We start from the raw sequence: 12,434 nt of genomic DNA, 5'->3' as shown, positions 1-12,434 counted from the left end.
GCATGAGTTAGTCGCTTCGAGGAGCCAAATTAGTTGGCATTAAGAAGAGAAAATGCAGAATTTCACAAATGCTGCGTCACATTCCAGTTCGTGGCAAATGTTTATCTCATGGGGTTTGTGGGGAAAATAATTAACGTAAGGCTTTACCTTCCTGAGCTTGCGAATAAAGAGGATAAGCATGAGCCAGAGGAACGTGGCAGCAGCTCCAGTGCACACCAAAATGATGACCTCAATGTTTGGCTTCCCTTCATCTCCTGGAAAGAGAAGAGCTGGCGTAAACTCCTTGACCACTTTGGCAGAAAATCTGTGTATGTTTCCTGATCTCATTAGCTGTCATGTTTTATTGACAGTGATTTGTGGAAAGTGGTGATCTAGAGAAAACAGACTGTTTCAAATTTACATATGAAGCTCACAGAGACTTTGATGCTACGCCATCCTTTCTCAGTCTTGTTTGTTTCTTTCCAAATTTTCTCTGTATATAAAAAGGAAGTGGAAACACACGTTTGTGTTTGTTTCTGCTTTGTTTGGGATATGCATGCCACAATTCTTCCAGTAGTGTTTTCTTCCAAATTTTGTCTTTGTGTCCACTCAGCAACTGATGCTGTGATAAAGTTCATATCTCTTAAACCTGCAAACCTTTTTTTTTCTTCCTATCTTTTATTTCAAGCTATTCCTGGCAAAATAGGGACAGCAGAATACACACACATGCACATTTAGAGACTAGTTCTTTAGTCTATCTACTAGTAGTTATCTACTAAACGCTTTTCCAGTCCCTTGATGGCTGCAGCAATCTTTTAGGACTCATTAGTGGAGTTCTTAACACTTGACAGGGGTTACGTCCTCTAGATAAGGGCCCACAGCCAAAATCATGACAATAAAACCCAAGAAAGAATTCACCTGGGATTCCTGGCAGTTGCAAATTTCCCATCGGGGGCACTATTTTAACAGCTTGGGACTTTGTAGTGATGACAAGAAAACACAGGGCCAAAATGATGCACTGAGATTCAGAAAATGCAACAGCCTCACTGTCTGTACAAATAATGAGTCTGTTTGCTACTAAAATCTACTCATTCTCAGTACCCAGAATAGTAATAGCATGTACATATATATAGTAGCTAATGTCTGACAGTGTCTGACTCACCAAGCACAGTGACAACAGCACTTGTTTTTGCAAAACCCTCAACGTTTTGAGCCACACACTCGTACAGACCCTCATCATCCTTCTTCACCCTTCCAATGATCAGAGTCCCGTCTTCTCCCAAAGTGACACCTGAAAGACATAATTTTTAGATTAGTTTTAAAGGTAACCATCTAATAAGCTTTAAAATTTTCAGCTTTTTTGCAGGCACAGGTTGGAAGCAGTGCAATGCAGAAGATCAGCTCCCTTATGTATGTTTGACTTTACTCCCTGGAGTCCTGGATTCTCTCCCATTACTTTAAATTATTTCCATTTTCCGGCTCTGTCAAGCTCATCTCATTTTTTTTATTTTGACCCCTGATGATCTTCTTGCCTGCTATTTTTCAAGCCAATCAAATGTTATTTAAACCTTATTGTGCTTATTATACATGTTGTCACTCTCCCTCCAGAATGATTTTCTTACAGCCCAGCACCTCCCCACTTCCATCGCCTCATGATGCCTGTGGAATCTCACCAGAAGTCCCTGCCTCTGGACTGTCTTCGGGTGAACGGGGCTCCTGTGCTAACCAATCCTACATGAAACGCTCCACCATGGTGCTCCATTTTGTCAATACATTTTGTTCTGTTTTTAAAATGATTGCATCTTACTGAAATTAAACTGGGCCTATTAATGTAAGTTACATCTTTTCTGGAGGTGGAGCAAAAAAACATCAGCATGAATCACACTTTACAGAGTTTTTAAACTATGAGAATCAGTGTGTTTTGTAACTGGTTTTCACACCCACGGCCATTAAAATGATTAAAAAAAGAATAAACAACTATATAAAGTCACACTAATAATGCACATAACATTATTACTCTCAAAAGTACCTGGACTCTCTTCCACTCGAATGCCATTTTTGTACCATTCGATGAGGGGACGAGGAACTCCTGAAGCGCAGCAAGCCATGACCAAGGTACTGCTACTGTTCACGTCTTGATTTGTCAGGTTTTGACTGAGCCATGGCCGTTTTCGCTCTGTACAAAACAAAAAAAAATGAATGAATCAGAGACACTCTACTGCTGTTTAGACAGCGACTCATTTCATGCTGGAAAATGTGTGTTCCTTTGTGTGGAAACCTAATGCTGCATTCCTGAACTGGCTGAATTATTGCAGATATAACAGATGCAGTTAATGGAAAAGGTGTTGTAATCAGAAACATTGAGCTGCTATGGAAATGTAATCAGCTTGTTACATCTTCCTGTAACCTACCATCCACAACTAGTGCAGCTGTCTGGAGTTCAAGCCTCTCGTGGAGCTTGACTGCTTGGCACTTGTAACCTGTGGTGCTGCTTTGGGACACATTGTGCAGATAGAGAGAGCGAGAGATGGAATATTTGTTTAGCTGGAGGCTGGACATGTTGGAAGTGATGGTTTGATTCCTGGAATCCAACCACTGTAGGTCTGTGTAGAGGTAACGGGTTGCCCGACAGGTCAGGGTGACGTCATCCCCCTCGATTGCCATCTGTGGTGTGATGATAACTTCTTTAGGGAGATCTAAAAGTAGTAGAATAGTTTGCATCATGAGTCCAGTTCATCCTCAATTACAGATGTTTAGTGGTCTGATGGTATGTGTTTGAGATGCAGGTAAACCGCTGGCTGGTGATCCTAACTTGTACAATTTTTTCTACACATGAGCTTCATGTCACATCAGGAATGTCAACTTTGCAGCTATTTCCTGTTTAATCACTATTAATTGGAAGCATGTTAGGGGACAGCATTGCTGATGGCACTTCTGAACTCATCCAACTGGAGCGAGGCTGAGTTTGTGACCCAAGGGAACCAGATTGTGCTTGTTTATTCAGTTTGCTGGAAAGCATTCTCTGTTCCGTAAGAAAAGGCAGCTGTTATTACAATTGTTCTTTTTTTTTTTTTTTTTTTTGCAGAATTCCATCACTTACTCACCTCTGAAAGAAAGAGAGAATTCTCTAGGAAATTCTCTCATTCAGTACTTGTTATCCTCTCTTTTTAAAGATTCACCTACACCCTCTGTGTCTGCAAAAGCAGTATTTCACCCTTCAGGAAATGTGACTCACACTACTTTTAAGGACATGTGATTGACTTTGTTTTTTGCTATGTGAATTGTGCTCGCTTATGGTGACACCTCATCCCTGCTGTTATTACATAAGTGCTCCAAAAAATAGTCATTTTGGGAATAATTCGAAACACTCAAGTGCACTTAAGAAGCAAATTCTTGAAGCACATAGGCTCAGAGAGAAAGAGGAATGACCTGCTGGCACCAGAGCAGGAATGCAGTTATTCAAAGCTGTTTTTAAACGCGTGCCATTACTGCTCTCCATATGGCTCAGGACACATTTGCCTCTTTTCCGCCCTGAAGCCGTTCAGCTACAGTGGAAGATGTTTTCAATTAATGCCCCCCTCTGGTCTCTTTATTGCACAACATGATCTGTACATTCCTTCCTTGTTCTTGCAATTCATTACAGCATGCATTGTAGATCATTTAAAATAATCAAGCACATTGTAATTTATGCTTTGCAAATAGAATAAAACTTTTTTCTGCATGCACTTTCAGCCTAAGAATTTATTGCTGATATGTCAGCTCCTGCATCCTGGTGCTCTACTTACCGTCAACATAGAAAGGCATCGTCACTGTGCTCGTGCCATACTCGTTCTGCACCCGGCAGGAGTATTTTCCTGACACACCAGCCTCTCCGATCACCAGGGTGCCCACAGTCTAGGACAGTTCAAAATTCAGTTAATAACTTAAACAACAAATACAGCTAATCCTCACAATTCAGATTTGCATTGGATTTATCTTTGGGATTCACCAACCGAACAGGTGCGACATAACTGATGTGTTTTGCATTTTCCGTTACTTGACATTCATGAAAGGATACATCGGAAATTTTAAACTCCACTCAGACCAGTGTGACAGATTTTAAAATGTCCATTTCCTGGAAAGCACTTTCAATGACACACTCAGTTTACAGAAAATGCAATGTCTCAATGGCTTGAATAACTAAATAATAAGTAAAACTTGTGTGAAGGTCAAACAGCAGGAGTTCTGTTCAGTGTTCATGGTGACCTGTTTTTTGGGGACAGTCAGTTACATCAAAGGGAGTGAATGATGTGGGTGTATTGTTTGGGCTTTGCTGGTCATAACTTCCTGGACTAATAGGAACTATTGTGCTGACTCTCAGTTGTTGCCAAGAAACTTTTTCATCATTGCTGCACTTACAATACTCCAAATGCAAACATTCAGGCAGCAAGAGACTCAGAGTTTTATCACATTCTTAAGTTCATGGCTATATGTCATAAGTCAAAAGATGACAGAGAGGTCTTATGATATTATGTTGCAACTATCACGCACCATGATGTAACCTGAGATTGGAAACAGTCATTTAAACGCCTGTGCACACTCCTGAAGAAGTGACCTGACCAGACGTATTGTGACCTCTGTGCTCATGTTGTCCCCCCATGTTTTCCTTATACTGTGACCTGGGCCAGACTGCCTCTCCACTGGGCCTTGTGGAGAGGCCCAGCCATGACTATGTTCTTATTCACGGGCCAGCACGATTTATGTGAGGTGACAGAGAGGAATTTGCTTCCATCACATCCCTCTTCTTTTAAACTGCTGCTTGTTATCATTGACCCTTAGTCCTAACCCTCATAAAACACCAGCGACTGGCCACAAGTACTTATAAATGAGTAGTGCCTCCCTGTTTATGTCAGACACATATCAGAACTGATGCTCTGTGAAAATGAACTAATTTACAATGATTGATGTGCAAATAATCAGTTAATTTTAAATTTAATAAAAGAGCAACAGTTAATGAATAAACGGAGGTCAAAACAGTGAAGAAAAAATAAGTTATGTGGCCTGCTTTGACCCAGCCAGCCATAATGGATTTCTTTAACCTAATTGACTGACTCAGGAAAGGCAGAAGAAACCTGCTTTTAATTATGTTTGAGGTTAACAGTTTTAATAACAGTCTTCCTCAGGACGTTCCCCTGTTGTCTAGTGTGGTGTGTTGAAGTGGGGGATTTACACAAAGCAGTATTTTGAGATATAAGAGAAATAAGCATATTTAAATGAACAGATGTGACCATTTCTGTCTTCTTAAATGTGGTGTTTTGAATAAAAGTTTTAATTATTACATTTTCACACCAATAACAGTGTAAGATTCAGTCTGTAAAACTGTCTTCACCACTGTTTTGTATTCTTAGTTCTGGGAATCACCTTATTTAAAAATGATTAAGTCATGCCAGAAAAAAGATGCCTCTGTGGCAAAATCCAGAATAAAGGTGCAGCTGTTTCATTTACTGGCTTTCTTTATATAAAAGACTGTAAAATGGTGGGTGCATTTCACTCCAGTAAAGGGAAATGAACTGCGTCTGTCAGCTATGGGTGCCTCAAATGTTGTTCACAAGGAAAATCAATGATTTTCAGCAAGGCTTGGTCCAGCCTGCCCTGACGAAGCTGACCTGAGGTCCTAGGATCCCTTCCTGTCTCAGAAGTAGTGTTTTGTGCAAGCCTGTCATGGCAATGGCTGTAACACACGTCATTTTAAAAGTAGGATTTTTCACAAGCAGCGAGTCTCTGTGTGTGCATTTAGAGCCAACAGACTTTATAACCATCTAGCCTTTCCTGCAGACCAGCCCTGTTATACAAAATATGACTGATGATAGGAGAAGCAACAGGCTGTGAGTGACTTTAAAGGCTGGCTGTTTGCTTTCCACCCAATCAGATGTGAAAAATAAAGTGGTGTTTTCTTTTCATTTGCTGAACTAATTTTTATTTCTTAAGTTTTAAATGGGTAGTAAAAATGCATTTCCAACATGATCCAAAATAACCAACCCTGATTTTCATTTTCCTGGTTTCTTATATAAAAAATAAATCATGTATTTTTTTTAGTCCACATATCAACACCAAAACTTATTATTATTATTATTATTATTATTATTTTTATAAAAACGGGCAGATGAGGGCTTTTTAATGGATTGTGGTCACATATGTAAAAAAGAAAACTAAGGAAAAACAAATGAATCATTTTCACTGCTAGTGAGGGAAAAATTGTGTGAATTTGAGATGTTGATTTTGGCTTTCAAACCCAGATTATCAAATGAGCTATCGGCTTTCAACCTTTTCTTGATCCAGTTCTCATACATTTGTCAGCCTCATTTCAAGGCAAAAAACAAAACAAAAAAAAAACCCAGTACAGAACAAGTGCTTGTACTGTTTAAAGAAACATACCTTATTTTTTCCTTGAACCAATGCATCCTTTACGTTAATGTTCTTAATAGAGTTGGAATCATTTCCCCTCTTGTCGGGGTTGACCAGGATTGGCTTGGTGTGAGTAATGCAACTGCAGAGACAAAAACAGAAAATAACATCATGGATTAATTATGAAGTACCATGAATTAAGTGCTAAAGGTTTTTTAAAAAGCAGATTTGTATGTTACTTTAACTGGGAATACTAAAGCACGTCAAAACATCACATACTTATAACACAAAACCGCCATCTACATGTAAAAATTCTCTTCTATACCCAGAGAATATTCTGCATAAAATTCTGGTCAGGTTGGGAATGAAGAAACCTTGATTGAAAACCCCATCCCCCAAAACCCTGCACCACCCATGGTGGGGAACAATCAGCTTGATGAGTGGAGAGGCAGAGAAGGAAACCACAGCAGCGACAGGAAGGGCTGTGCTGTGCGTCACCTTGTACAGGAACCCCTCCACCACCACCACCTCAACCACACGCTCTGGACAGAGGAGATAAGGTTGATCGTAAGACCTTGACGGTCAACAAGGGAGAGCTGATAACTTCTCAACCTGGTGATACAGTCATCCTCATATTTCTGCCCCTAACGCTATCAGCCTCATTCCACATCCAACATGATAAACCTCCCTCACCTCTAAATCCTCCACAAACCCCGCATTTCCCCTCCTGTCCAAACTCCAGCTGATTAAGATGAGATATGATCTTGAAGGGCCACATTTTGGATCTACAGTGACATGTACTTTGCAGGGTCAGGACAGTATAAAATAAACATTTTACACAATTGGACTCCCACCGGGCTGTAGCTGTTCCTCTGTCTCATTAGCTGCCTGCCACAGTGCAGCCTCTGTTCCTGGTGCCAGCCTTGATTATCTCTGCGAGTGCAAAAAAGACTCGCTTTGGCCTCTGTTATTATTTATCATAAATCTACAAATTTATGATTTATGATAGGTACATTTAAGGAAAAACTAGTAGATTTGCACAGTCTAGCATGCAAAATAATTTAGTATCTTTGCATTGTTTTCTTAGTAGAGTTAGAGCCTAATAAGCTTTGTCTAATGGTCCATTGTTTTCCTGATCTTACAACTCAAAGGTTTGCACTGCCACTGACAGGTCAGGTTCTCAGGGAATGTCCTAACTTTCGTTCTGTGTGTGGGTTCACTACCAGGCCGGCATTCATGCAGACTCATTCATTTCTGTTTAGCTTTGTAATAGCTCAGGGAATCTGAGATTACTATATCTCCCCCTTGCTTCCCTTTCAGCCCACAGAGCTACTGACCACAAATGAAAGGGCATTTCTCAAGGCCTGCCTCTCTCTGATTTATGTGTCATGTTCTGGGACACATCCAGTTGAGTCAGGGTAGATCTGTTTTAAAGTAGGATCCCTGGGTCAGACTGGTGGTTTTGTTTCCTACAACAGCATCTGCTAATTATTTAAAGTTTGTCCATGTGATTGCAAATTTGACCTGGTACTGTTGTGATATTTTAGATGATTAATTCTGTTCATGATTATAGTTCATAAACACAATCTGTGAAAACAGATTACTTTCCTGGACAGAGGAAAAACATCAGGAGGTAAGAGTAATGGGCCAACTTATTGCTGATACGTACTCGCTGAGCACTGCAGGAACTGTAGTACTACTACAGCACAGTAGTAGTGCTAGTGCTGTTTTATTAGCCAATAAACAGCAAAAGCTAGCAATGTGTCTTTTCTTGTCTTCTTTTTTCCCTGTTAAAGCTGGACATGCTGTCCCATAGAGCTAAACATCATATTTGTGTGCCTCAGCCTAATTTCCACAGTGGTCTCACAAAAATGACTGTTTTACTGTTGTGGATACAAACAAACCTATATGATGTGTCAGAGGCAAGCTACTAATAGTTATGATTGTGAACTGTAAAATCTGATTGGAATTACAATTAAACCATGTGGTTGGTGATGTGGACGTAAGCTACTCTGTAATGTTGCTGAATAAGGAAATGCATGCTGGGCACATTTCCATTAACTGGTTCGGAGTGAGCCCTGCGATAGACTGGTGACCTGTCCAGGGTGTATCCTGCCTCTCGTCTGCTAATTGCTGGGATAGGTTCCAGCTTCCCCACAACCCTGATTTGCAGTAAGCCATATAGAAAATGGATGGATGGATGGATTGGAGTGAGGCTGCATTGTAAGATTAGGATATGACATTATAGCTTATGTTACCTATGAATGCAATAAAGAAAGTTGTGGATGCTTACAGGAAACAAAAAAATTAAAGGAAGAAATGCAGACAGAAAACTTATCCAGATGAGACACTCGGTGTTGGTTTAAGTGCCATAATTCTTCACTTATCTTAAGCTAAGGGCCATTCAAATTGGCACAACTGTACAACTACAGATTAATTTTACACTGCACCAAATTCTTTCATCTGAAATCAGGCAACTGAAACAGAGTAAGAATACAGGTGTTTAGAATATATATCAGCCACTGATTCTGAATCATCATCATCATCATCATCATCATGTGGATACTTGAAGCATAAAAAGCTTTAAAGAGACTAAACTTAAATAGCCTAAATGACCATGGATATATGAGTTCTACTTTAAACTTGATGTACAGGACACGACTAAGACAATAACTCACTCTTTGAGTGTTGCAGTTGGGAGACAAGGTTGCCAGAACCAAGTGATGTTTGGAGCCGGCACTGCAAATGCAGTGCAGGTTAGCTGATGCTGCTTGCCCAACATGTAGGGTTGTACGTTCACTGTGGGGAGCTCCGCCTCTGAAATAGTTGGCTTCACTGTGAGAGAGAAGTGCACATAAAAAGAAAAAAACAGAGAAAGGAGAAATAGGTTAGCTCAACCATCTTGACACTATGTAGAAGAAGAATGGCAGGACGACTAGTTAGCCCTGACTTAAGGTCAAGGAACAGCCCTGCTGCAGCTCCTGCTTTGGTCAGCAATTCAACCATGTGTGCTGTAATGAACAACAGACTTGCCAACTCAGGAGGTCATACACCTCACCCAGCCATTCTCTGCATTTTGAGCAGTGCAGATAGTTAAACTACACACAGTTAAGCAGGTTGCAAAAACCTGTTCTACTCATCATAACATAGAGTGCATTCATAATTTGAAGTACTGTGACAACTAAAAAACACAGATGAACAAAGTTTACAACAAATTTCTAACTGATGCCAGGGATCTCTCCTCACTTTGTTTATTTGCATCTGCGTGTTTAATTTTTAAATTTTTTTTTTGCCATTCCAATAAATAAAAGTTATGTGAAGCAGGGCAGTCAAGGATCATAAATAAAGTTTATACAAGCCAGAAGGATTTTTTTTTCCACTTTTTGGCACGCTACTCTACAGAAATGGTTAAACGAATGCCATGCAAAAGACTGACCCCCCCAAACTACATGACTGTTTTCTATAGCAAACAGACTCTGCTTTACATGCCACAATATTTACAGCCTCAAGTGTTAACAGTTATCAGTATCCCTTATAGAGTCATCATAACAATGAACTGAATGATTACTCTGTTTTTCTCAAGCTGTGTACATATTGTATGGAGCATGTTTATATGAGCAGGACTGTGTATACATATGATGAGGATGCAAATAAATGCAGGGAACTAGGGGGTCTGGAGTGGCTGGAATCTGTGCACAATAGAGCTTAAACCATTTACACACTGCGCCAAGCCCCTTCAAAAGAGCCCCAATAATCAACAACAGCTGTCTCAGCTACGCCAATCCAGCCCTGGGATCAACAAGCCCCAAATTCCTCTCATACTAGAGCTACTACCTGCCGTCCAATGATCTGCACTGAGAGCAGCAGCAGCACTGCTGTGATGGTCTCAGTGTGGAGCAAAGGCAGTGCTTATTTTTTCTCCAGATTGTCATTTATCATCAGTTTTGTGGTAATAGCTTACTGTCCACTGTCAGAGTGTAGCTCAGATTTCTGTAGAGTCCCCTCAGTTTGTTTCCCAGGCTAATGGTGAAGACGCCAGCATGCTTCTGCTGCACATCAGCAATGGCCAAGCTATAGCCAGACATCTTGTAACAGGTAGAGTTCTTCTGGATGAGGACCCCATCTTTATACCTGGAAAACAAAGGAGCAAGAAGTATAGTCACAATGAAACAACAAAAAAAGTACCTAGAAATACAAATTTAGAGTAGGAAGTTTACAGGGCTTAGTCAGCTATAAAACCAAATGTTACACTAACTTTATGAATAGTCCATACAAACATGTAAAACTTGATTACAAAGTAAACTTACTGTCTTGATATCTTGCTATCATCCAAATCATATAGCAAATTGTGAATCAATAATCAAGTTATTATTATATAAATGAATTGGGTGCAATCTAGCAAATCTACAAACAGAAAGATATACAATAAGAGTTAACATCAGACTGGCTTCTACTGACAGGAGAGAGCTCATAAAAAGAGGAAGGATTCAAGATGGATGCTGAAAAAGCCTTTGTTGGGGGTGCAAAAGTGAAACATCTGCCAGAAGTTAAGTATTGCCACTTAAATGTTAATAGAAATAAATGAGACATATACTGAAATGCTTAAATTTAGGTTTTCATTGGTTTATTTTTGTAATTTATAGATGTTGTGATGGAAGTTAAATTGATAATATTGATAGAAAACCAAAGAAAAGGAATTTTCCTGTAACGTAACACATCAATATTCATCAGTTCACAAAAGCCATCCTGAAATCAGACAACTGAAACGGAGTAAGGATACAGGTGTGTAGAATATATATATCAGCCACTAATTCTGAATCATCATCATCATCATGTGGATACTTGAAGCATAAAAAGCTTTAAAGAGACAAAACATACATGTTTTATTGGCTGCGAAGGGCATGAACCTAGCACCAACATTTGCCTTTTTTATTATTAGATTTATAAATGTAAATTTCTGCACTTTAATGTAATTGTATTTTCTCTGTCAGAGAAAAACCAGGGCAGAAATCATTCTGCCTAATGATGCCTAAGCTCACATCATTTTATAATCATGACAAACACTTTCTTCGTCATTGCTTTAAACCATTACATACCATGTTATCGTGTCAGGTTGTGGAATAGCGTTGACCTTGGGCTCAAGCACAAGCCTCTTTTTACCTTCACTGACAACCACTGTGCCATGTCGCTGCTGCTTATAGGAGATGTTGAGAAAAGGATGCTCTGCGATGAATAATAACGATAAAGACAATTAAACCAATGCTGATAGAAAAAAGACATAAAAATGAATTCACCATCATATTATGCCACTATTACCCCTGAACTATAATCAGAAAGTTATATAAATCATCCAATGCATACTCACCATACACAATGACCTTTACTGATACAGTCTTGGGTTTTACGGGTACAAGCTCAGCCTTGCACCGATATGTCCCCTTATCCTCCATGGTAATATTTGTCAAATTTAAAGTCCGGGTCATCACAGTAACGTCTGTACGTATGAGATCAGACTTCTCTGTACAGTTTTCGCGGTTTTGCTGAAGACAAAGACAAGAACGTAAAGAGCATTGCCACAACACCTCATTTCCAAGGCCAGTATAAAACCTTGAACTTACTCTCTTTCTTGGAAAATCCCAGGTGAACGAAATTCTTCCGTTTAATTCGGTCTCACCACTACAGATGAGGCTGAGGGTGTCACCCACCAACACTTTTACATGTTTTTCTTGGATGATCTTTACATTCTTTAAAACAAGAGCTGCAAAATGAAGACAAAAATAAAGAGACTATGAGATGCAGACAGAACCAGAGAAACTAATGTAAGAAATTATTTTTTTAATTGCAAGATTCACCAGAAAAACAAAACTCACTCCATCTCTGAAGGAAATACGCTGACTTGAACCAATGCCCGTTGACCACAGTGTTGCAGGTGAGCATGGACAATGTTTTGGGATTAAAGGGAATTTTAAAGCCCACTTTCGGATCCCAAACAATTTCTTGAGTGGTATTCCCTGACATAGCCGGGCTCTGCAGTGATAAAGGCAAACGAGACTGTGATGTTAAAGATCACT

At 39.7% G+C, this 12,434-nt stretch overlaps 1 protein-coding gene across 1 annotated transcript in view; it reads right to left on the bottom strand.

Annotated features, from left to right (window-relative positions):
- The window catches only part of kdrl (kinase insert domain receptor like), a 46,691-nt gene that overhangs the window by 21,673 nt on the left and 12,584 nt on the right, over positions 1-12,434 (bottom strand). Inside the window, exons 5-16 of the mRNA XM_041990125.1 lie at positions 12,234-12,390; positions 11,982-12,121; positions 11,729-11,903; positions 11,460-11,586; positions 10,325-10,494; positions 9,042-9,198; positions 6,394-6,505; positions 3,765-3,873; positions 2,391-2,675; positions 2,009-2,155; positions 1,142-1,270; positions 148-254 (exon numbers count right to left, since the gene is read on the bottom strand). Of these exons, the coding sequence (XP_041846059.1) occupies positions 148-254; positions 1,142-1,270; positions 2,009-2,155; positions 2,391-2,675; positions 3,765-3,873; positions 6,394-6,505; positions 9,042-9,198; positions 10,325-10,494; positions 11,460-11,586; positions 11,729-11,903; positions 11,982-12,121; positions 12,234-12,390 (1,815 nt within the window). The remainder of the gene's footprint in view (positions 1-147; positions 255-1,141; positions 1,271-2,008; positions 2,156-2,390; positions 2,676-3,764; positions 3,874-6,393; positions 6,506-9,041; positions 9,199-10,324; positions 10,495-11,459; positions 11,587-11,728; positions 11,904-11,981; positions 12,122-12,233; positions 12,391-12,434) is intronic.

This window comes from Melanotaenia boesemani, chromosome 7, assembly GCF_017639745.1.
Source record: "Melanotaenia boesemani isolate fMelBoe1 chromosome 7, fMelBoe1.pri, whole genome shotgun sequence".
Lineage (NCBI taxonomy): Eukaryota > Metazoa > Chordata > Actinopteri > Atheriniformes > Melanotaeniidae > Melanotaenia > Melanotaenia boesemani.
Note: the sequence above shows the minus strand (reverse complement) of the source record. Positions and strands in the feature narration are given on the sequence as shown.